This window comes from Ostrinia furnacalis, unplaced genomic scaffold, assembly GCF_004193835.3.
Source record: "Ostrinia furnacalis isolate ACB-3 unplaced genomic scaffold, ASM419383v2 OfSCF4672, whole genome shotgun sequence".
Classification (NCBI taxonomy): domain Eukaryota; kingdom Metazoa; phylum Arthropoda; class Insecta; order Lepidoptera; family Crambidae; genus Ostrinia; species Ostrinia furnacalis.
Genome location: NW_021134911.1, coordinates 155,972 through 180,278, shown reverse-complemented (window position 1 = coordinate 180,278; position 24,307 = coordinate 155,972). Strand labels below are relative to the sequence as shown.

Below are 24,307 nucleotides of genomic sequence, written 5' to 3'. Positions count from 1 at the left end.
TGACTATCCTACCAGTAAATATCAAGACCAAGATCGAGAAATATCAAGTGCTAGAAACTTTTATTGCGGAAGTAAGGTATTCTTGTAAACATTAAAATGCCGTAGACGCCAGCTCGCGTGGGTCACGGAAGCTTGCACGGTTATTAGCTAAGTAAGATGGTAATTAGCCGGCGCTAATTAGCCTGTAAACCGCGGATGAGATTAGCACTTTGTTTGTTCACTTGAAATGTTTCATTAACGACGTAACTTAAAATTTGCCGATATGAGCTTCGATTGTCGACTAAATTTTGTTTTAGACAATATTTAGTTAATTAAGAAACAGAATACACAACATTTTTAGTACAGAATCATATAAATCTCTTGAACATCTGTAAATTACGAATAATATATAGGCATCTTATCCCACAAAAGCCTCTGTGAAAAATGTCAACATATTGGAAGCCCCACGTTAAAAGCTTTTTCCTGAGGCTCAAACAGTCGATTGTTTACACCTTTTAGATTTGCGAGGAAAATCGCCGAGACGTGAAAGCTTGGATGATCAAATCATAATTTTATATAGGGCTTGATTTTATTGCTATCGAGAGAAATTTCTCGACCGACTGCCCCCGCTTCCACAGGTAAACAAAAATTCGAATACGAAAGCGATATGGCCGATTAAATGCAAGAACGATTTTAATACGGAGCAAAATTCGTGTTTTATTTTGCCTAGTCATATCAATATGATATGCTTCAACTACAATGTTTAGCGATAAAATATTATTAGATGTGTGATACTCAGACAGATATTTCATATTTAAATAGCAATCATATACCTACAACTTTTATTAGGTACATCACATTTTTCATAATCATCATGTTTGTAAAGTAAGTAAATTATGCATGAACATTCCTTACATAAGGTGTTATGTCATTCGTAAAATATTCGCAAAGTCGACGCCTTGCTATATTATAACGATAGTGAAAACGAAGTAGGGCTACCTACGGTCGCCGCATAAATTTGTGGGGAATGTTATATTGATGGTGGATGCATAAATAATAAAGGGAGATACGATAAGTGCGGTATGCTCTCACAGGTGGTTCGAGCCCCTGGTGGACCGCTGGCTGGCCGTTACCAAGACTATGGCGCTGCAAAGGGTCCGGGCGGCTGTCGAACTCGGTAAGTGTTACTTAAACCTTTTAGTACCTCCAGGTATCCCTAAAATAATAGTTTTTTTTAAGTTGGGAAAGTAGATTGTTACGCATTTGTTGTATACGCAAGTAGTAAGAAAGGAAACTACGTTAATCGACTTACAAAAAGTATTTGCATCGTAAGATAGAAGTGTTACTGTACATACGTGAAACTTTTAAGGTGGCCCTATAAGGAGTATCTATTGTAATACACTTTACCTTAGTAAATAAGTATACTAATAATAATGAAAGGTACTTCAGGCAGATAATTAGTATAAGATACTGACTTTACACCAACCACACCATAAAACTGACAGCCATCAAATTCTAAGTTACACCATTTCCGAAGCTTGCCTTCGTGGAGGAAGAAAGCTCGTAAACTCGTAAAAAGTTATCCATTGAAAACTTCAAAGGAAATCGTGGCGTAAGTTTAGAGGGAAAAGATTTGTTTTTGAGTAGGCAGTTATTGTCGAGAGGGCAAAAGGCAAAGGTTCACACCCGCGCTAAGGCAGCCGGCCATTTAGATAACAATCGAAATCTAAACTGTACCGTAACACGAAACCTTTTATTGGTTAGAGACAATTATACGATTGCTTGTGAATTGTATACGCTAATACTGATAGCGAGTGGCATAGTAATCATTGGTTAATTATTTTTACCTTTTACTTCGCTTCAATTTAAAACATTTATATTTTGTAATGTATTGTTTAGATCGCCCCGTAGAGGGGGAACACCTCGTGAAGCACAGCACCTCATCGGTGGACACAGCGGCTTGGTAAGTCAGTCATTCATTTTCATTTGTCATCTGTATTGTGAAATTGTTCAAAGGTAAGATGAAATTTTCTCGTAAGTATAGTTTCTTCGTATTTTGTTCTTCCACACTAAGTCCGATACTTAGTGGCAGTAACCAAGTAGGTTACCTAATATAGGTTAGGTACCTATTCTCTCTCAGTTTTTTAAAGTGGTCTACCACAAAGTTAGTTAATTTATGCATTACGCATTTATACATATTATAATGTGTGTAGATATTCAGGCTACGGAATTAACATACAATTCACAAAAGATCCCTTGGACTACATTGACGTATCTACATGAATACCTACTACTGAATTTCAAATGGCTTTTCTCTTCGGGATAGAAAAGCAAAATTTCTTTTGAGACGTGATTTTTTTATGAAAAATAGATGTGCTTTTACTTAAACCTTCTTAACTTTAGAGTCAGACGGGTCACATTGATCAAATTGGCAAACGCTACTTTATAAATTGCTTATTATTGTTACAGAATAGATCTGCAAAATTTAGTTAATTTGTATTCAAGATATTAATTACACGACAACCGCAACAAAGGGCCACTGATGACGCAAATGCACAATTACATGAGTGTCACACACAGCTTCGTTCAATTTTCATTCATGACTCTTGCACTATCAGAGCAAGAGGGCTCATCAACAAACACCAGGCCCGTAATTAACTCGGGGCTATTTACATAAAGAGTTACAAAGTCACAGCGGGCACCAGGGCCGGTGTAATTTCGTTGTGATCTGCTAGGATTTTTGATTAAACCCATTTACAAGACGGTATTGTTGCGGATTAATTTCCAGCTGTTCATCTCCGTTACGCAGTCCACATTTTATTACAATTTGACTACTTTACGCGGAAGCGGCTTCTGTCTTTGTAACTTTGTAGTTAATTAAACGTGTCTGTTTACGAGTTTACGGATGGGGAAACGTACTTACTTTTTACGTTTACAACTAAAATGAGGTGGAAGATCACACGAAAAAGTATTCCCTTTTTTCTTACGATAAACTTAACAGAGCACAATATAACAGAGTATGACGTAATAACATAAGGCGAACCTAATGCCATGACGTATTTTGTTAAAAAGTAACGTATCCAAACAGCCTCTACCACATGCGACTGGTGTGGCGCGCCATTGGTGGCTCCGAGGAGGGTACCGGCGGTGGCAGCCTCCGCTTGCTGGAAGCGGCCTGCGCCACCGCGCTGCATTACGCCGACCTCGTGCACGGGGCGCTGGCTGACCAGGGATACTACGAGAACCACGGTAAGTGTAGAAACCATTATATCGATTCATGGGTTTGTGTGGCGTCCTATTAGCGGCTCCATGAAGCAGCATAATAGACGGGTTTTCGAGCTTGAGCCGTCCAGTCTCTATATCATTCAAGTGCTCAATCAATACTCACATATTCTCAGCGAGTTTCTAATTAGAGTAATAGCTGAGGTCACTAATTCGGTATGTACCCGCTGGAGCCTTATTTTGTGGCCATGAGAATTTAGTCTTTACTTTTAATTAATTATTAACTAACTTAAAAAACATATTTTCGTAGTATTTAAATAATTTATGTTGCATTTATGCTCCGCCCCTGTCTACTCTCTCCAGACTTAATAAGCCTCCTAATTAAATGGCTCTCAAATGTGCTTATTATTAATATTCTTATTACAACTGCTTTGATTTCGTTAGTCTCGCAGGCTTTGCTAAATTATTCAAGAAAACAAAATATTTATCTTCTCAATATTAAATTATAACATTTAAGTGGCAAGTTTGATAACATTGGTAGACTGTACGTACCTATTGACTAATCATAAGTGACTATACTACAGTGATTTCTAACATTAAAAGTGTTGTTAATTAGATGCCCAACTTGTTACATACGTATAATAACCGTATTTTTATTTTTTTATTTAATAACTATACGAAAAACTTAGAGAAACAATAATAAAATTGTCCTTTCTATAAAATGTTGAAATGTCGCATTTCATGTTGGCTAGGCAATCCTGAAGAGGTAGTTTTCAAGTTGGTCCAGAAATCGTACCTAGGCCACTACGTTCGTAGTGCATTCTTCAAAATATACGGCGAGTGCGGAAGGCGCAGATTTGTCGTTTCCGCCGGCGTCTGCAGAAGCGATTCGTTACTGTCAGCGCTTTATAAACTCGAACTGGCTGCGAAATTGAGGTGAAACGTGTGTGGGCTTCTGAGTAGCAGTCTCTGATAGTTACCAAATTATGACTAAGTAATAACTTTGCCCCGGTAAAATCTAACTTGTAGGTATCATAACAAACCTCCGAACGAATTTATAGGTATTTTTATTTATTTTTGGTATGTGTAATTACTAATGGTAACCTACGTCAGATCACTGAACGGCATAGACCCTTATCCTCGTCTATTCTTCTCAAGCTGCTGTCTGCTATTTCAATATTCATATTTTCGTAGTACGAAAGTAGGTCAGTACTAGATTCCTACGCAGGTACATACCTAACAATTCCGTCGAATAGACTATTCCGCAATTCCCTGCCCCGATCCGGTCTAGCATTTTCCATCCCGCCCGGTCCGAGAAGTGGAAATGGGATATTGTTCGCGAAAACACTATTTCCATAATATCGCGATTCATACACGATGTCGAGAGAACTCTACTGCGATTGTAACTGCTAAGCACATGTTTTAAGCGGCTTATTATGTAGGTAGACCCTTGTAGATATAGCTGGAAGAAAAAAAGTTACCTACATGGATACATAATATAGCGACAAAGCTATTTTGATTCCTTATTTCATCAAGCATTGGTATTTATATTTTTCTAAGTATAATATGTAATAATAATCCTGACATTCAAACGCTGTAATTTATTATTGTTATTTTGTACTTAAATTTTTCTTTTTTTTCTCAATATTTGCATGACTAATTAAGTCAACATGTGGACATGCCAATTGTAATAATAATATCTTGTAAAACCATGTAAAAGCAAATAAATATTTCTGATTTCTGATTTCTGATATGTTTGCTTTTTAGTCCTTATTTTTTAGTTTACCTTATCAATAAAATTAATTGGGTGGTTTTAGACCCAAGCCACGAAAAGCTAGTGCGGAATTACTTTTGTTTTGTAGTTTTGTTATCCTGTGTGCCCGGAGCTTTAAAGTTTTCTCTATTCGCTAGCTACACCACGCTACACTTCAAACTATCTAACATTTAATATCTACAAAAAGGTCACAATGTATGACTGAAATACACAAAGTTTTAAATAGCTTGATTGGCGCCCAATGATGAACAACTAGTTGATTCGGTCACGTTAGTGTCAGAGGGCACGTCACTCTCATTCACCTCATGCGGCTTAAGAGGCACTCGGCGCCGCCGCCCGGCGCCTCTCAGCACGACTACATCTATTAATCTCACTTGTCAATATTGTCTCAGCTACGCTCCTCTGAAGACCGATCCATTCACATTAATTTCATTGTCTACTATAATGCAAAAGCATTTTTGCCCTCAAATCTCACGCTGCGATGCGAATAACGTTCACATAATTTCTAATATTCGACGCAGCGTTTGTAAAGCGGCATTGAAAGTGAGCTTCTGTGAATCGAAAGCGTATCTTTACAAAGTTCTGCGCAGCAATGGACATTTAATAAGGCTGTGAATTCAATGCCTAGGTAGATTTAGGTCTTCAAATTCATGTGTGTAGAAACGTACTTACATTTCTTTACTTTTGCTTTGCTATCAAAGCTAATGAGAAGGATAATAGAGACGGCAGCTGTAGTAAAACCTAGTAAAATTACTAAATTATTGTTATTGAAATACCTATTCCTAAAAAGACATGGGGAAAATCATGAACCATTTTGGCCTCGTGTAGACAGCTGCATAATTTTTAAGAACGTTTTAATTTATTTTATTAAAAATATTGTGTAAATTGCAGCAAAATATAGGTAAGTATCAGAAAAGAAGTAATAAATCATAAAGAAACAAAAGAAAAATAAAATAGAATTTGGGAAAATCAATTATTTTACTTTTCGTGTAATTACCAGAGTTCATTTGTTTTTTTTTCTAAATCAAGTTAGGTAAAAAGCTTTTAAAAATAATGGTATTTTTATACAGTGGAATCTTAACAGATACCTCTAAGTATTTCCGCGAATTATCTTGGAATTCAATCAAATTTCTTGTCCCAGGTCAAAACAAGACCACCGAAGAGATCTGCACGATCGTGAACAATCTGGAGTACGTGCGCCGCTCGCTCGCCGAGTACGACGACGAACACATGTAAGTGCCGCTAATCTGCCGACCGTGACGCCCGCCGACGCTTGCAATCAGGGCTGCAGCAGACACGCTACATGAAGCTAGGGATGTTATGGATATGTAGTTTCGGTTATGGATACGGTTACGGATATCTGTGCTTTAGAATGCAATTTGCAATAGTTGTCCAACACGGTTTATTCATGGCCGCACACTTTACATCGAATAAAAAGTAATAAAAAATAAATTATACTACGTAGATGGCATTTTAAAGGTAAATCAGACTGTTATGCCTTTACGTATAATGCTAAACAAAAAACAATTTAAACTAACTACATCCGAAAATATCCGAAACCGTAACCGTAACCGATTCAAAAGGAATCGGTTACGGTTACGGTTTCGGATATTTCTTTATTTCGGATATCCGAAAGTTTCGGTTACAGTTACGGATATCCACAACGTCCCTGCGTGAAGCATCGACGATTTGAATAGTAAAATACTTACATACGAATTGCAATACCTACACATAAATTAAGCACAAAAAACACGAAAAAATAAGAAACACCTGAGCAGACTAGAGCTAACTGATGAGCGAGTCACTTGTCGCATTCCTATTGCAATGTGGTGACGAATTCCACGTCACTGGTTCTCAATGATTCACATCATAACATCGCACATAAAAGCCCGTGGCAACCGAGTCGCTTTTCAAAAGTACATAAATACAAATTTTAAATCGACGAACCGTCATAGGTAGGTATGTAGTTGGTGTGATATTTTTATGAGATATTGAAATAGGTACGTATTTCGGACACAAATCACGTTGACACCGTGATCGAATGCACGCAGTCTAAAAACTTTACCTAAGTACCTAAATGTAAAAAAACTAAAGGTAAAGAACGAATTGCCGATGCTACGAGTAGCATGTCTACTATGACTCATATACTACGAATATAGGTAGGTACTACCATGTTTAGCAAGTACAAGCGAATTCAGCTCTTATTTCACAAACCTACACAACGCTTTCAGCGCCCGCTCTGAACAACCTTCACTTTCCTGTAACACGACTGCTCCAATCATAGCNGTAATCGAGTGAAGTTGACGCGGGCCGCCCCCGCGCTCCCCTCCAGGCTCCTTGCTCGTATACAACTTCAGACGTATTATGTGCGCTGATACGCCGATAGATGGCGTTAACAATAGCATTAATTACAAACCGTTTAACTCAAATGCTGCAATAGAAAAGACAATAATTTTCAAAGTATAAATTGGGTTCTAAAAATGTCACAGAGAGAGTGTACCAACTTTTATAACAAGAACGTTCAACATCTGTGTATATTTGCTCATTTTCTATCGTGCCCCAGTTATGTGTAGACCTGTAGAAACACTCAGAAGCTAAATAAAGAGAACGGAAAATCGTATAACCCACAAGAAGTTTGGCAAGTTTTTTCCCTGAGATTAACTGGAAAACTTGTAATGGGAAACATATACCTACACTTTACCACTTTGCAGTTGAAGCAACTTTAGCGTTTGACCTGAGTGACTCGTCGTGTTACGAATGTACCTAAATTGATGTAATTTGAGTAGTTGAAAAGATTATATTGAAACTGAATTTTCTTTTTTACTCCTGCCGGTAGGTACATACATACTCGTACATTTACGATAGAGATATTAATAAAAAAGACAGAAGGTTCATATCGTGTAAGCTATTACAGTTCTTTCATGTTGTTCAGTAAACGCAAGACCATAAAGATAAGACCACCTCAGTTATAATTATGCGAGTGGTTAAAAGCTTCTAAATGTGTTTAGATTGTTATCGTAGCTTTATGGGTAGAACTATAATCAGTAATGGAAAATTTACTACCAAATGCGGATGGTGACCTCATAAAATTTCACAAATGTTTATATTACATAGTACACAAAAAGCTGTATAAAGGGAAATGACATAATATTCGTCAACACAAAATAACACGTTTATCAACAATATAAGACGATGAAGGAATACTTCCACTTAATTTGAGGACGTTTACTTTGAATGAGAAAATTACTCCTATTTCGTCGCGTCTCTTTAAATAAAGTAATACGACAAAGAAAACGTTTACGTATACCTACGTATGCGTATTATGTGCTTAATGAAATGTAAGCTCTAAGTATACTATACTATGTACTGTACGTACCGGCATTTTAAACTTTTTACTTCGTACGGAATCAGTCCATAAACTTAGCAGGAAACAAATCTCAAAATGGGAACAGAAAGGAACGCGGAGTGGAGCAAATTATATAAATGATTCGCTTTTCTACTTTTCGCAGGGCTCCTGTAGTTATTCCTTTATTACGTTCATTTATTCTTTCTACTTTTTGTGTAATTATTTCAGCGAAAGTTATTATTATGACTCATTTTGTTCTGGGAAAAGTTAATTTATAGTTCGTTTCGCAATAACATTTTAAATTCTTAGTCTGATAAAAAAGTTAATGTTTAGGAAATTGAATATATCAAATTACGCGACGTCTTCATTTTAGCTTTTATTTATTTATTACTTATTTAATTAACATTTTAATATTTATGATAGGTAAAGTTCAACACTTAACTGTTGTTAATATATTTCCTTATGTGCATGATCAAATTGTTTCCATCGCGCGGTACTGCTTAAATGCATTCCAAGCGTGCTAGTGGTGGCACACGGTTGTCAATATCATTGTCATTCATCACCAAGCCCACTCTACGGTTCCCTCTCAGGTTTAGCAACAGAACAGACCACATGAGCAGTGCCGATGAGAACGCCCGGCAGCTGGTGCGTGGAGCCCTGGGCACGCTGGACGCACGTTCAGCCCGCGCCGCCGCGCCGCTTGCCGCACGCTCCCGCCCGCCACTCAGGAAGGCGGTGTTCCATCTGGCCTGGTCACCGGACACGTTGCCGACGGCACAGGTAGGCACACAAAACTGTCTGACAGTTACTTCGTAAATACGACCACAATGATATGTTTTTCAGGTACTGATAGGACCGTATTAAGTATAAGATGACGCTCAAAACTCGATTCAATCAATCTTAGTTATAGATTATGTCCTTTGATTGGTCAAGCCTCAATATATGCCTGAATTTGAATCGAGTTTTGAGTTCGTTTCAGATCATGTTGCATTTAAGTCCTGGAGCTCTCAAATTAGAGACGTAGGTAAATTAAAGGCGAAGCTTTTGTACTATGGCACTGTTTAAACTTCTCGCTAATGTAGCTAAGGACGACAACTCATTGCCTTCTACAAGAGGGGGTATCGCTGTGTGCCATTTGATTTGCGTTCTAATTGGAAATGTAGAGCCTAGGTTCGAGATGAAATTACTCATTACTAGCTTTGCTTGTCAATTAACAGCGTTGTTTTGCAAAACAACATTTACAAAACAAAATGAGTATTGATTTTTACATTGTTATCGTAGTCGTTAAATAATAACTAATTTATATCAGGACTGCCAATTTCTCATAATAATATTAAAATGTCTATAAGTGCCAGATGCCAAATACAATAAAATTAACTGTAGTGTTTCCATCCGAGGTACTCAAGGATCTCCGGTAACACAGAGTTTTCCGTAGCGCAACAGTGCTACGAGAACGGTTGCGATTCGGATTGCAGTACTTACTTGGCTTCTACAAAGCGAAGCAGACTCAGTTCAATTTGTTACTCAAACCTAATAGTGTGGCGTGTGTAGTTCTACCTGTATCTGGGATTCAAAGTGTGTCTATTTGGAGAAGTCACAAACGAATTTCCATCTTCAAAAAGTAGTAGGTATCCGTAAAAAGTCTACCTCACTCACTATACAATACAATACAAAATACACTTCCACAAAAAAATGTATTACATTCGATTAGTAGTCATCCATTAGAGGAATTTTAATTATTTTAAATGGAAAGTAATAACAATTAACTATGAGTATTTTTACGTCAGCTACGCGATATCGTACCTTTACTTGGAATGTAATAGACGAAATAACCACTTATCTAGAAAATTCTAACAGACTTTTAGCTAATTAAGATAATCTAAATTGTGTTGTATGCTTCAGTGTAGCTGAAAGCATGTCTGCGCCACACTTTCACTTTTATTACATTAATATGATCATCCTAGAAAGATTCAGAAAGTTAATTTAATTATGAGTCGTACGGATGAAAGTAGAGCAGGTACTTCATTAAATTTACTTTAAATTAAATTTGAAAAGCAGAAAGTTCTCGTATTACTTGGAATCAAGTAACTATAAGTACATGCATAATTTTAAATTAAAACAGACGAGTTGGTTACTTTTTAAACCGGAAAATGTTCATTTAAAAACACAAAGATAAGCACGAAACGTAAGTCACTTGACGCGTAAAAAACTCATTACAGTACCTCTAGTAGGAAAAACTTTCGAGTTCGTTTCGTTGCGTATTCAAAGTGTCATCGAAAAATTTTGTATGAAAAATTAAACAGCGCCCCCTAGGGCGGCTATAATATATAGGGGGCGCTGTTTAATTTTTCATACAAAATTTTTCGATGACACTTTGAATACGCAACGAAACGAACTCGAAAGTTTTTCCTACTAGAGGTACAGAACCTTATTTTTACTTGACGCAGAGAGCCGCGCGAAATTGTCGGCTGAAGTAAGAATGTAAATAAGGATTTATTATGAAACAAGCTACAGTGTCTGTAAAACCTTCGAAATAAGGTCTGTCTGACCCTTAGAAATAAATATTAAATGGCTACATGAATAATGGTGGGTAACTAGCCACACAATAGCAATTCCTCTCTAAACATAATTTTCTTTTAGTTAGGTGATTTAGGTAGGTAGATGAAATCATTAAGTTTGAAAAGTATTAAAACTTACTGTAGTTACTACTTTTTTTAACAAAACCACAGATAAAACTTACAAAAACCTTGCCAAATTTCAAGCGTCTAACTTAAGCGGTTTAGATTTTTCATACAAAAGGATTTTCCCGTTAATTCCCGTTCCCGTTGGAATTTCGGGAATTTCTTGTTGCAACTAAGCTTTAAGTTTACTAAGGTACCTACATATCAAATTTTAAACGTCTAACTTAAGCGGTTTAGATTTTTCATACAAAAGGATTTCCCCGCTAATTACCGTTCCCGTAGGAATTTTGCACTATCCTGTTGTAACTAAGCTTTAAGTTTACTAAGGTACCTACATGCCAAATTTCAAGCGTCTTACTTAAGCGGTTTAGATTTTTCATACAAAAGGATTTTCCCGCTAATTCCTGTTCCCGTGGGAATTCCTAAGTATCCTATAACCTGCCCAGGAGTATGAAGAATAATTGTGCCAAGTTTCGTTAATATCCGTCGAGTAGTTTTTGTTTCTATAAGGAACATACAGACAGACAGACAGACAGACACAAATTTTACTGATTGCATTTTTGGCATCAGTATCGATCACTGTTATTTTGAAAATATATTTCATGTACAGAATTGACCTCTCTACAGATTTATTATAAGTATAGATTATGGTTCCGAATAAATTTTGGACCCTAAATTGCTATCAAGTGCCTACATCGAAATATGTTACCCCGTTATCGTCTTTTGAAAAGTTACCCATCGCGACGTATCTGTCGTTTCCACTCAAATGAGCTTTCGTAGTTGATACGCCTGCTGCTCCCCGATAGCATCCCGCCTCGTATCATCATAAATTCACATGTTGAAAATGTAAGACGCGTCACATTTAAATTTTCAGTTTTCATTACCTACTCGTATTCCTAGATCTTTAAAAGAAATCTTGGTATATTTCTAAATCTGACAAACAGGTAGGGCTGTCCGTAAAAGAACTTACCAGTTCGTGGCATTCTCCCAAAGGCAATAACTCCTCTTCTGGAGTACCTGGATCAGCACCTCTCGTCCCTGAACACGTGGCTGCTGCCGCGCGCCTTCACCAGAGCCCTGGCTGGGTACTGGAGCGCCGTGCTGAAAGAAGTCTCCACCCAGGCCGACGCGGGTGGCGCGGAGAGACCCAGGGTCTACCACCACAGGCTGCGGGAAGCCCTTGACTTACTCGCTGACTTCTTTCATGCCGAAGGAAAAGGTGATATATTGCGTATTTTATTGACCGTAAAAATATTTGTTTATAACATTATCTAACATTACATAATGGTTATGTACTTGCACTTGTTTAACATTGCACTGAACCAATGTCAATTATACGGAAACTCTGCCCGGAATCTAAACGATATGTACAAGTATTATTGATTGCTAAAGATAACTTAATAAAAATAATCTAATTAATACCTACTTAACACATGATATCATTCAGTTATCTGTTATTTCATCGTGCTTCCTAATAATAACAAAAATATGATATGAATTCGTATTATTCCTTTCTATTAGGTTTGCCGATGCAGGAGGTGCATAACGTAGAATGGGGCCGTGTGGAACAAAGGATGCAATATCACCAGGCTCCAACGGAGGAATTACTGGAAGGGTGGCTCGCCGATAGAATAACCGAACAGTTGCGCACTCCGCTGCCCTCACCATACGGGTCTATACTAGTGAGGTAGCTATTTCACGATCTCCAAACAAAGACGCGAAAATATGTGTTACCCAATAAACATTACACAATTTATTTCTCAGGGTATATTTCAACCATGACTCGCTATGCGTGGAAGTTCTGTCAGCTCGCGACGTCATTCCTCTCGATCCAAATGGTCTCAGCGATCCATTTGTAGTTTTGGAGCTTCTTCCAAAACGTCTCTTTCCGAAAGCACATGAGCAAACCACGAATGTCCAAAAGGTAAGCTAGTTGTTTAACAAAATAAATGTTAGCTTATTCATATGCATTAGTACTGATGTTGTATTATAAACCTACGTAATTTACATAACTATGAATACCAACTTTACTAGCAATACCTCACGTAGTAGGCACATCAACAAGAATGGACATCGTTTCCCTAGATGACATGGGTTGACTGGCAACGGAAGCTTGACCGGATATAGTGGGTTTGTTGTAAAAAAGATAAGTCCATGTATAATAAACAGGAGCAGACAGTGATGACCTAATTTAGAAGAGTGTACTTTAAAAGTCTCTATATACTCGTAGGTTGTCATTTATTTAACTTTATACTTTAGTAACTATAGTTAAATAAACCAGAAGGGAATATAGGCGAATGAAAACATAATCTTCAAAGCAATGTATGTTATTACCTCTTATACTTTTCAGCTGAAAAGAATATAGTTATCTATACTTTAGTAAAATGTGGAACCATGCCATAATAGGATTTAAAAATGAAATCTTATTGAGTTTGTTCTTCCTTTGTAGATGCAGGTGTTTGGTTACAATCCTTTAGAGCCTTTCACAGTAACTTGAGTATAACATTTTGAACAGAAAACTCTTAATCCGGTGTGGGACGAGTGCTTCGAGTTCAGCGTGTCATTGGAAGCGTGCCGCTCTGCGCAGGCGGCTTTGTCGCTTTCGGTGTGGGACCGTGACGTGCTCACCGCGGACGACTTTGCCGGCGAAGCCTTCGTGTCGCTGGCCAGGATACCAGGCGTCAACAGCCACGCGCCGCCCGACCCCTTGCGTCCGCTCGAACTACCTTTGATGCAGCTTCACGATCGGAGTAAGTTAAATTCCTTTGCTCTACTATCTCTGAAGACTTGTATAAAGATGAAACTTGTGTCGTGTTTGGTGTAGGTATCTAGATTTCTAAGTAGCAGCTGCAAATTTGTCGCTTTGAGGAAAATGTAGAGCAAATTCTAGTTTGCGTTAGAGTATTAGCTCAATTTACTTTAGTCGTGTTTGGTATAATGTGCAAATAGTTTTCAGTAAATAAGACCTGAAAGAAACTCGATCTGCGAATCCTTGTAGGCAGGCAGAATTTATTACTTATTTTGCATCCGGTCTGTCTTATAAAATATTGAAATGTTTCCTTCTTCAAATATCGAAACGTTTGCCTTTACGTTTGCACAAACAATCAAAACAAACTCCAAATCCTTTCAGATGTGCTATATTCACTGAATGAATACTGCATTATTTGCCGAACGTTTTACCTTTTGCAACCTGTTCACGTAGTCCAATAAGTTACGACTTGGCCACAAACACTTTTACGGCAATGGCACGTGTGTAGCCAACAAGTGCCATCCAAATGGTGTTACTGCGAGTGTCACCGAGTGGAAAAGAATTACGAAACCTATCTCTTCGTTCTTCTCGTACCTATACTTCAATAATAATAGTTATATCACGTAAGTAATTTAATACAAGGTAATACCGATGAACGTGGGGTCTGACGATTTTTTGACAATTAATCTCTGACCAATGTTATTAAAATTACATCATATGGGTTATTTTTTATAAACCTACTTAATTCTTAGTCTGAGAAAAGTAAGTAGTATTTAAGCTAGAGAGACTGATTCGTAAATTCGGACCTACAGCTAGGTGCTTGTGCTCGCAAACCCTCACAACTTTTGCAGCAAATTATATCTGACAACGCTACGCCCGGCTCTCGCCTCCTCAGCTATATTTTGCTACGAAATATGACCTCACATGCACTTGCGTTATAAAAGTAGCATCTATTCTGTGTTGCCGAGTCAGGTCACGTATATGTTACGTCGTAGAACTTAGTCCTTCAGCGGTGCTTTGATGTCACTATCAGTCAGAGTGTCAAATAGCTCATGAAACTCTAGGTTAGGTTTTTAAGATAAAATCCCGTTGAAATATTAATATAGGATAGGATAGGACATAATGTAGGTTCATTCAGGATTTCTAACCTTGTCATATCTTTTTACGAAAACGAATAACACAGTCTTTATTATCAACGAAAACTTATTAATTAGTAACTAATTGATACATCGTTAACTTACAATCCACTTTATTAGGTAAACTTATGTAGATAAGATGTCAACAATGTGTATGCAATTTCAATATTGCTCGAAACAGGAAGCATAAATGTGGACTTGAAGACTTGAAATCCAGGCCATTTTATATTGTTTTCATTTTACATTTTAGTTGTTCATTATCAATTGTTAAAACACACCAGCAGAGCTCGGGGAGTGCAGTCCGTTCGCTAACGAGCTAACTTCGGCGTTTCTCATGTCCCTCCACGGCCGCCACTTGAGCATAATGGAGAAGCAAATCCTTGCATTAAAAGTTCAGTGTTTGTGCTTACCGTGAATCTACAACACTAATCCGTGGCACGACGCTCATTGTTCGGCTTGCTAGTTAGCGATACACCTAGCTAGGTTCTATTTTAACTACAAGGTTTAGGAACAAACTCGGAGTGAATACGATGAGTGATTTTTTTGTCACTTTCGTAGCTCTCGGGTACATTGTACATGTGATTTTTTCGTTGCGGGTTCAATAACAGTTTAACTTTTTCTTGTGAATCTTTTGAACTTGGGTAATGAGTAAACTGTCTAGGTGAAATGATACCTACGCTTCTACCTTAACTTTTGTTTTACAGATCACTCCATCTTACAAATCCTGGAATCACGTACCACTGACAAGATGGCCATGGATTTCGTTAAGAAACAGAAGCTACGATTTGCCGAACAGTAAACTGATTTGTATCGTCTTTGTCAGATAACTTTTTTATTGTTGATTTACGTTATTTCTATTTGCACACTCGTCCAATATAATGTCGACAATATATTAAAATAATTTACAAAAAGAGTTCATATTTTTAAATCAAAATTTAGTTTTATGAGTATTTATATTTACCTATTTATTATGTATATTGAGATATATTGACAGATCAGTATTAATTAATGTAAAATTACTACAAAGACTGTGTACTTAATCCTTCTTCATGAGAGAATATTAATCTTACGTATAATTGTGAATGTGTACTTTCCAAACTTTTGTATGTGTATAGTTAGTATGCACCCTCTGAGCTTATGTCCCTAGTCGTTAGTCTCTATTAGAAATTCCCGACCAAGTACTTTAAGACTCGTTGTTATCCAATGTAATATCATTCCTTTAGATTTTACACTATCAAAGCACCTGTGGTCAAATTCGCTCGTCTGAATAATTCTGCACAAAGCTTTAACACGCAGGTCACATCCGCTTCAAATGCATATATTCGTCAAAATAAATACCTTCTATAATCTTAACATTTCTCCTTTACTTCCTCACAAAATAATGTTTATTGAATGATTGATCACAAATTTTTTAAGACATTTTACCTGAGTCCTAACGTTTTTGTAATATTTACTATTTTATATCCTTATATTTACTATTGAGCTTGCTACACCTATTTTATAAAAAATAATATTATCNCACTGACGATATATATTTTATGTTTTTATTGAAATCTTTATATTGTATTGCGAGGCAAACGAGCTTTGTATTATCACTCGTCCGTCACATAAATCTATTAACATTTGTCTTTGACGACTGATTTTCATTGTTAGTTTAATCGTACGTGTATTGTAAACTTTTATAAATCTATGTGAAAATGTTCACTGTGTATACAAATATATTATATTATTATTGTACTTAGATGACATGTATTTGATGTTTGTAATTAGCAAGTGAATATTATATACCTAAATATATTAAACTTGGAAGATAGTATGTAAGGAAAATATTAAATACAAGTTTAGATTAGAATGAGGAAAAGAGAACACAATATTTCTACGAGGTATTATAAACATGCAAAATTTTTTTTCAGCGAAATTGGACTTCATACATTCATATTTTATGTACTACCTAGAATCCAATAATAAATAACATCGATAAACATGTGAAAATATGTTATACCTACTTAAGTAGGTAAATTAATTCTATTAATCCTATAATACATTGTAAAAATATTGTAACTTTAGAAAATGTTGAACAATTATTGTTCGAAAAAATGGAATGGAGGGAGTTTAAAAAATGCTAGGCGTATAAAATGTTTTTGCTACTGAAAACACGACGCGACACCGCGAAAAGTGAGATTGAATCCGATCGCTTGAGGCTATGACTTGTAAGTAAAATACAATCTTTTCGGAAAGGATATCGTGGAATAAGTATTCAAAATATAATAATAATAAATCGATCCAACTATCACTCATATCGATCCAACTATCTCTAGCCCCAAAATAAGTTAACTAACTTGAAGTAAACATAGCCTTGATGTTTGGAAATCGAATGAGTTAAAACTTACCCCGGAAAACTGGTAGATGATTTTGTCGATGTGGAGAAAACTTTTGAGAAAGTATTATTATATCATGAAATAAATAAGAATATTAAAGCCCAAAAGTTTACTAGTTTTTCTATGCTCGTGTGTGCTAAATGTGCAATTACAAAATTACTGAATATACTTCAACAGCTTCGGTAAAGCCTATGATGTCATATCGTACTCAAAACTTTATCATATCGCTGAGCTTCTTACCTATAAGAATTGTCTGTCATATCATGATATCCCATTGGCTGGAATCGGAACTAATCACCGAGTTTGATTGAGTGTGTGGTGGAACTGGCACAAACAAAACCACAACATGATTATTCCGTTACAGATGGCAAATCCTCTTGATGGCTCACCTAGTTCCAAACTAAACGTTGAGAATTCTTATCATTTCAAGAACTAGACCATCTATCTAAGAGTCAATTAATTATAAAAAAAATAGGCTATACTGTAATTAAAGTTTGTTTTCGAAATTCAAAAGTATATTTTGGATGGTACTTATTGCTTACATACATTTTTTTATACAAAAAGAAACTTTTTATAAAAGTCTTATTTTTATGGACATTCCCAATTTGGATTAGAAAATTTGTCGTAAGCTTGAAAGTTTTAATAGGATTGATTCAAGATCATCATAAATAAAAGTCGGGAGGAAAATTTGTTTGAAAAGTTTACTTAATACATACAAACTTATAAATCAAATGATGTTACGTAATTATTAGTTACCTTTAATGAAATATCCATACCTATAGTAGATAAATGAATGTTCTGTGCAAATCCCAAGGAGGACTTTAATATATCTGGATGTCTACATTAAGCATAGTAATCATAGCCATAGTTAAAATCTGAAATGTTTGTCTGATTAATCAATTTTGTGTTTACGGTGATGTAATGAACTTCATTGTATGTATTGACACTTGTGTTCCTGGCTTTAATAAATTCTGTGAATCAAAAGGTGTTTCATTTTCCATAATAATCTTGAAGGAAAAATACACACGCATTAGATACCTACGACGTACAAACAGCACATGAAATAAGCAATCATGCGGTACTTGATACAGGGTATTAGCCGAGCCAGTAGACTCTGACAATTTAGGAAATAGTTAATTAAGAACTAAAAACATCCATCAACATTCCACTGCCTCAGTCAGTGTCTTTTGATCACATCAACCTTAAAAATATTTCTAAAACGCTAACTTGTACTAACTAATACCTACTTACTTCTCTACAATGGTTTAAATTAGAGACAGTTCTATGGCACGGTGTATCACCACATTAAAACTTATTGTAAGTATTTAAAAACACTATTGCAGTAGGTACTAATACTTATGTGCAATAAAAATATGAACAGTCACAAATATTCAACGCATTTAAAAAACCAATCACAGTGCTCGAAAAAAATACAATACACTCCAGTTCGACTTCGCAATTCGTAAAATCCACGGGAAACCAACGAAATGAAATCGGAGCACAATCAAATATTTATTTTCAATTGTTGATATCGAGTGTGCAAAGTTTGTGGGTAAATATTTGAGATACGTTGTGCTTACACAAAATTAACCGTTGAATTGAAAAACGTTAATATTTCTTTAAATTAAAGTAACTGCTTACATACTCTCATGTTTATATGTTTCTGAAGTCGTAGACTAGGTGCCTCTGGTCAAGGCAACTAAGGCTGAGTTGGACCAACTTACTTTAACTTTGACAAACGTCAAAACTCTGTCAAACTCCATAAAAACACCGGTTATCGTCAAAGTTACGGTGAAAGTTAGGTGGTGCAACTCAGCCTAAGTATTTTATTAGTAGCTTTTGACCGCGGCTTCTCCCGCGTAAAATTTCGTTTGTCATAGATCGTCATAAATTATAGCCTATAATATGTTATTCTGGGTTGTGAGCAACAATACTGTAAAGTTTCATCGAGATCCGTTTAGTAGTTTTTGCGTGAAAGAGCAACAAACATCCAGACATCCAAACTTTCGCATTTATAATATTAGTAGTTTATTATTAGTATAGGCTGTTGAAGCAACTGCAGCTACATACATTACAGCTATAGACCTTTTTTAATAGAAGCAGCGTAGTAGTAGTAGTACAGAAAGTAGGTAAATCTATTTTCTCCTTAGTCCTTCAGATAATGAGGTTATCGGTGCAAATGTGCACATAATATGATTAAGTACGCCATTGTCATGTTAAGGGCAAGGTTGCATACTGTCTAGAAAGAACCAGAAGTTTATATTTCCTCTCATATAACGTTTTGACTTTGTGTCGTAGCCCTGAAAACCATTCATGATTCAATCAAAATAAGTGACACTTGAACCTTCAAGTGTCACTTATTTTGATTAAACAATTTTTTTGATTATTTTGCTTAAACAAGTTTCCTGTAAAATATTGCCTTATTGATTAGTATTAAATAATATCACTACCTATTTATACCAGCCAGCGAACGGTGAAGCACTGGGGGTAGTAAAGATAAGGTTCTTATCTGGTCTGGCATTGATTAAATTCAATTTTAAGTAGACCACCAGATTGCGGCGCCAATGAGTGGTGGCGCCGACCGCAGCCGGCCAGTTACCGGAGAGCCCTGCCATTGGAGAGCGCTATCTAAATTGCGCAGCGCTAAGTGCTGCCCTATCGGCACGGGCGCATATTTATTTAGCCACCACAGCACCTACCTACTCTTTGTGCTAGCGCTAATGATCAGCCATGCGTTTATCAAGGCGATTAACCGATTAAAACACCAATTTCGTGTTGCGTAAGCATTAGCTTCTGCTTAGTAATGATTAAATCAGTAACGTAATCGTTAATCCTTTCGCAGCGATAGTGTAAAGTAAATATATACCTATAGTGGTCGACAGCGCAAGAGTGTGGGGGAGATGTATGGAGCGTCATACGTAGTTTTAACCGTCTTCGTTGTAGCGTATTGTTTTTGAAAATAATAATCTAGGGTGCCAATTTATTTTATGTTCAACAAGCTTTCGAAAGTTACGAACTGTTTGAGTAGGATGAGGTTACCTGAAACTACATTATGGATTATTATTACACCGTCTTCTAGATCTGTGGCCACGACTGAGACGAAGACGCTAAGTAGGTATGTAGAGACATAACAGTATGAAAATAATGTTCATAAGAACCTACTGTACCTCTAGTACGAAAAACTTTCGAGTTCGTTTCGTTGCGTATTCAAAGTGCCCCCTATATTATAGCCGCCCTAGGGGGCGCTGTTTAATTTTTCATACAAAATTTTTCGATGACACTTTGAATACGCAACGAAACGAACTCGAAAGTTTTTCCTACTAGAGGTACTGAACTACAATAATTCCGGTAATGATCCTGAATAAATAAGGTAACGTTGCTTTGACATTAATTCAACCATTACATACCTACCTATTCAAATAGGCTATGTTTCTTCCAAGATTATTTTCCAAGAAAAGTATTTTAGTCTGAACAAAAACTTCTTGATGAACTTACTTTCTTGAAGCTTTTCATTCAAATGAATCCAATTTCCTAGGCTGTTGTAACAGTATAATTAGATTTAAGAATAAACAAACAGTAAACAACTAAGTAAAGGTACCTACTCAATATAAACTATTACGAGTACCTACGTACTATAATAGTATCTATCTCAAAAAACTTCTTGTACCTACCTACTTAGAATTTAGCAAGCAGCGATACAATACTACCAATAATATAGGTAGGAACACAATTAACAAAAAGACTGAGGCACAAGCACCGTAGGTACGCGCGCTGTGAATAGTTCAGTACCTACAATATTAAATGACATTTCCGACAATTTCCCCACAAGTGTGCTTTCTGCAAAGCACGGATGTGTGTGTAATTGAGTTGTATTGGCATACTGAGCTTAGAGCAGCCTTGTTTGCGGTCTCAATACCGCTACTAACTTCATGTGATTAATTCTGTTACCCGGGCTCGCAACGTGATATAACGTACGAGGTTAACGCAAAACACAATTTTGTCCTAGGTCTATCTACCTAGGTCTAGCTAGACCTATTTAAATATTCGTATTGAAAGGGTAATAAATCTAATAGACATCGAATCCAATATTAAAAATGTATATTACCTAGTTTTAGTTTCAAAATGGTAAGAAAATCTCTTTTTAATAGATACCCTTCAAGCACAGTTTTATGGACTGTCAATAAGAAGGACCTAAACAACATATTATCTATTTTAAACCTGTTTGTATTGTTCTGAGAGTTATGTTTTGATGTAGATAAAGGTTACACAAATAAAGTTATGTTAATCTATAGTCTGCTACTAGTACAAGCATTGCTTGTTTAGGTTATATTATTGCTGCCTTCATGGCTACTGATACGTTTGAAAGGATAGGCTCGACAACAAACGGCGTCTGTCCACCGCTCTCTGATTCGACTAAACCCTAGCCTGCTGCCTGCTCGGAATTCTAATCAGGCCCTTACCCTCGGCTCCACCGCAACCTGAAGCAAAACACAAATTGGACCATTCAAAATTCTCCCCCCAATATTTTATACAAGGTGCCCATTGAAATGGAAAATTGATTTGCGCTTGTATTCTCAATTCAAGCTATTGATTGAAATAGATACATACCATCTAAGCATGCCTTTTTATTCTAAAAAGAAATAGTTACGTAAGTTAAAATAATTTTACTACAAAAACCTCACTTAAACAATGAGTGTTATCCAAGACTCCACGTGTGAATCTGAGGAAAATCCAGTCCAGCAAAATAGGTCAATGAGGATAAAATTAAAGCTGACGCTGCAATTTTGATCTTTCAATATTTAAAGTAGACCCTGAAAAAAGGCTGTTATGTCGTTTTATATTTTTGTAACAGGTTTTGGCAAATAGGTACTTACCTAATACGTAAATGATTTTCAAAATCTGTTTCAGATTTTCTTACGTACTTAGTCCACCTGCGCAGCAATCTTATCTATCGTTACGTCCATGTTCACTATTGAAAACAAGTTTATTATCAGGTAAATAACACATTAAAGCTACTTAAATATAATATGATATAAATTTTATCATAATTTAAGATTTATTTTAGTACAATCTAAATTCCGAAATCTTAATTTACGTGATGAGCGTACATCTATAGAAATTTGAATCAAAAAGTCATCTCCGCTCGTTCGTTATTTCAGGTCGCGCAAAACCTATTCTATCAATGGGTTTTATCCCTTTGCAGGTTTTATTGATTCTTACTCGTATAAAGTCGGCAAAAGCAATTCTAAGCTAAAAATGCCAACCCATAAGTTACTTAGGTACTTAAACAAATAAATATTGCTATATTGGAAAACCCACGGAAACTGTTACGATGAGACGAGAAAAAACCAACAAACACAAAGAAATGTAATATTGTTTTGTTTATTTTGTCCATTTCACGGAGGCATTACAAATTTATGAGCCTCGCAGCCTTTTTCCAGATTGTTGAGTGCTTCAAGTTCGTGTAAAAATTCAATTATTAAAAATGCACCGTAATACCGTGGTTGTAGGCTCAAAGGATCGGGCGTCCAATCCCTTTGATTGAAATACTAAACACAATCGGGTCCAACATCATAATTCGAGGTAGGGTATCAAAGCTCAGTCCGCCCATTCACTCCCCGCTTAGCACTGGAAAGGGATTCTCTCAGCAAACACCCTTACTACATTTCCGCTGAATAAAAGCTTTATAAAATTCTGAACCTTTCGTCGTACACAATTTCTCTGAGCGGATTTGCGTCGATTGTTCGCCGATTTTTACCAAATTACTACTTGCTTGAATCACAAAAATACTTTTATATACCTACTATGGCAATTTTTTAGACTTATGAGTAGGTGAGAGTAGTGAAATTATAACTTTTTCGAGAAATATACCCTAACTATATGTATTACTAGCGGCCGCCCGCGACTTCGTACGCATGGATCCCGTTTTACCCCCTTCATCTATCTCACGCGGTTTAGATTTTTTCATACAAAAGGATTTTCCCGCTAATTCCCGTGGGAATTCCTAAGTATACTATAACCTGCCCAGGAGTATGAATAATAATTGTACCAAGTTTCGTTAAAATCCGTCGAGTAGTTTTTGTTTCTTGAAGGAACATACAGACAGACAGACAGACAGAAAGACAGACAGACAGACAAAAAATTTACTGATTGCATTTTTGGCATCAGTATCGATCACTAATCACCCCCTGATAGTTATTTTGAAAATATATTTCATGTACAGAATTGACCTCAGATTTATTATAAGTATAGATATAATTATAGTTTTAATGAATGGATAAAGAAAGAGGATTAGGTACGATTGCCGTGATGATAATACGTTAGAAAAAGCGTTTTCTAGAAGTGTTTCCTCGAGAAGTTAAATACCTAGTTAAAGAAAAATACCCATACCCAAACATAGTAAATTAATCTAATTCCATTGACTAGTAAAGTCAATGGTGTAGACCATCGTGGATCTGGATCAATAAATGAATGGTAAAGTGATTCAAACTGCCGGGTCAATTAAAATTGCATGAATGCAAAAAGGACAAAAATAATTATTTACCTGTCGTCTACAATGCCATCAATCATGGGGGTTGACAATCATAATAGACACGCCTGACTATAATTATTGACTCGTGTGGACCCTGATTCGACTACATTTGATTTATAATCGCTTACATATTTTATTATTATTATATTATAATACACATTTAAAAGGGTTTTGACAAAATCCTGAACAGTTAATTCAGATTGTTGTCCCGAAATCGCAATCATTTGTCTTTTTGCCTGGAAATGAGACACCGACGTAATTTATTTAGCTTTTCACTTCTCAATGTAACCGATTTAGTTTACTTCAACAAATTGTTTTGCAGTGTTATCAGTGGAATGGTCATTTAATTTGATTAAAATATAGTAATGGGCTGGGAATTTATTTCTTTTAAACACTATTCTTATCGTAACCGATAAGTAGGTATGTTATTAAGATCAATATCTTAAAACCTTACAAGTGTTTATCAGGCTGAGAATACTAAACAGAATATTACCACGATATACATTATGA

At 36.2% G+C, this 24,307-nt stretch overlaps 1 protein-coding gene across 1 annotated transcript in view; it reads left to right on the top strand.

Annotated features, from left to right (window-relative positions):
• Positions 1-16,452, top strand: part of unc-13-4A (BAI1 associated protein 3) — a 48,386-nt gene extending 31,934 nt beyond the window's left edge. Inside the window, exons 15-24 of the mRNA XM_028314392.1 lie at positions 1,074-1,156; positions 1,879-1,942; positions 3,068-3,228; positions 6,117-6,207; positions 8,912-9,101; positions 11,996-12,221; positions 12,524-12,689; positions 12,767-12,926; positions 13,518-13,752; positions 15,592-16,452. Coding sequence (XP_028170193.1) covers positions 1,074-1,156; positions 1,879-1,942; positions 3,068-3,228; positions 6,117-6,207; positions 8,912-9,101; positions 11,996-12,221; positions 12,524-12,689; positions 12,767-12,926; positions 13,518-13,752; positions 15,592-15,686 — 1,471 coding nt within the window. The 3' untranslated portion in view covers positions 15,687-16,452. The remainder of the gene's footprint in view (positions 1-1,073; positions 1,157-1,878; positions 1,943-3,067; positions 3,229-6,116; positions 6,208-8,911; positions 9,102-11,995; positions 12,222-12,523; positions 12,690-12,766; positions 12,927-13,517; positions 13,753-15,591) is intronic.
• The last annotated feature ends 7,855 nt before the right edge of the window (positions 16,453-24,307 follow it).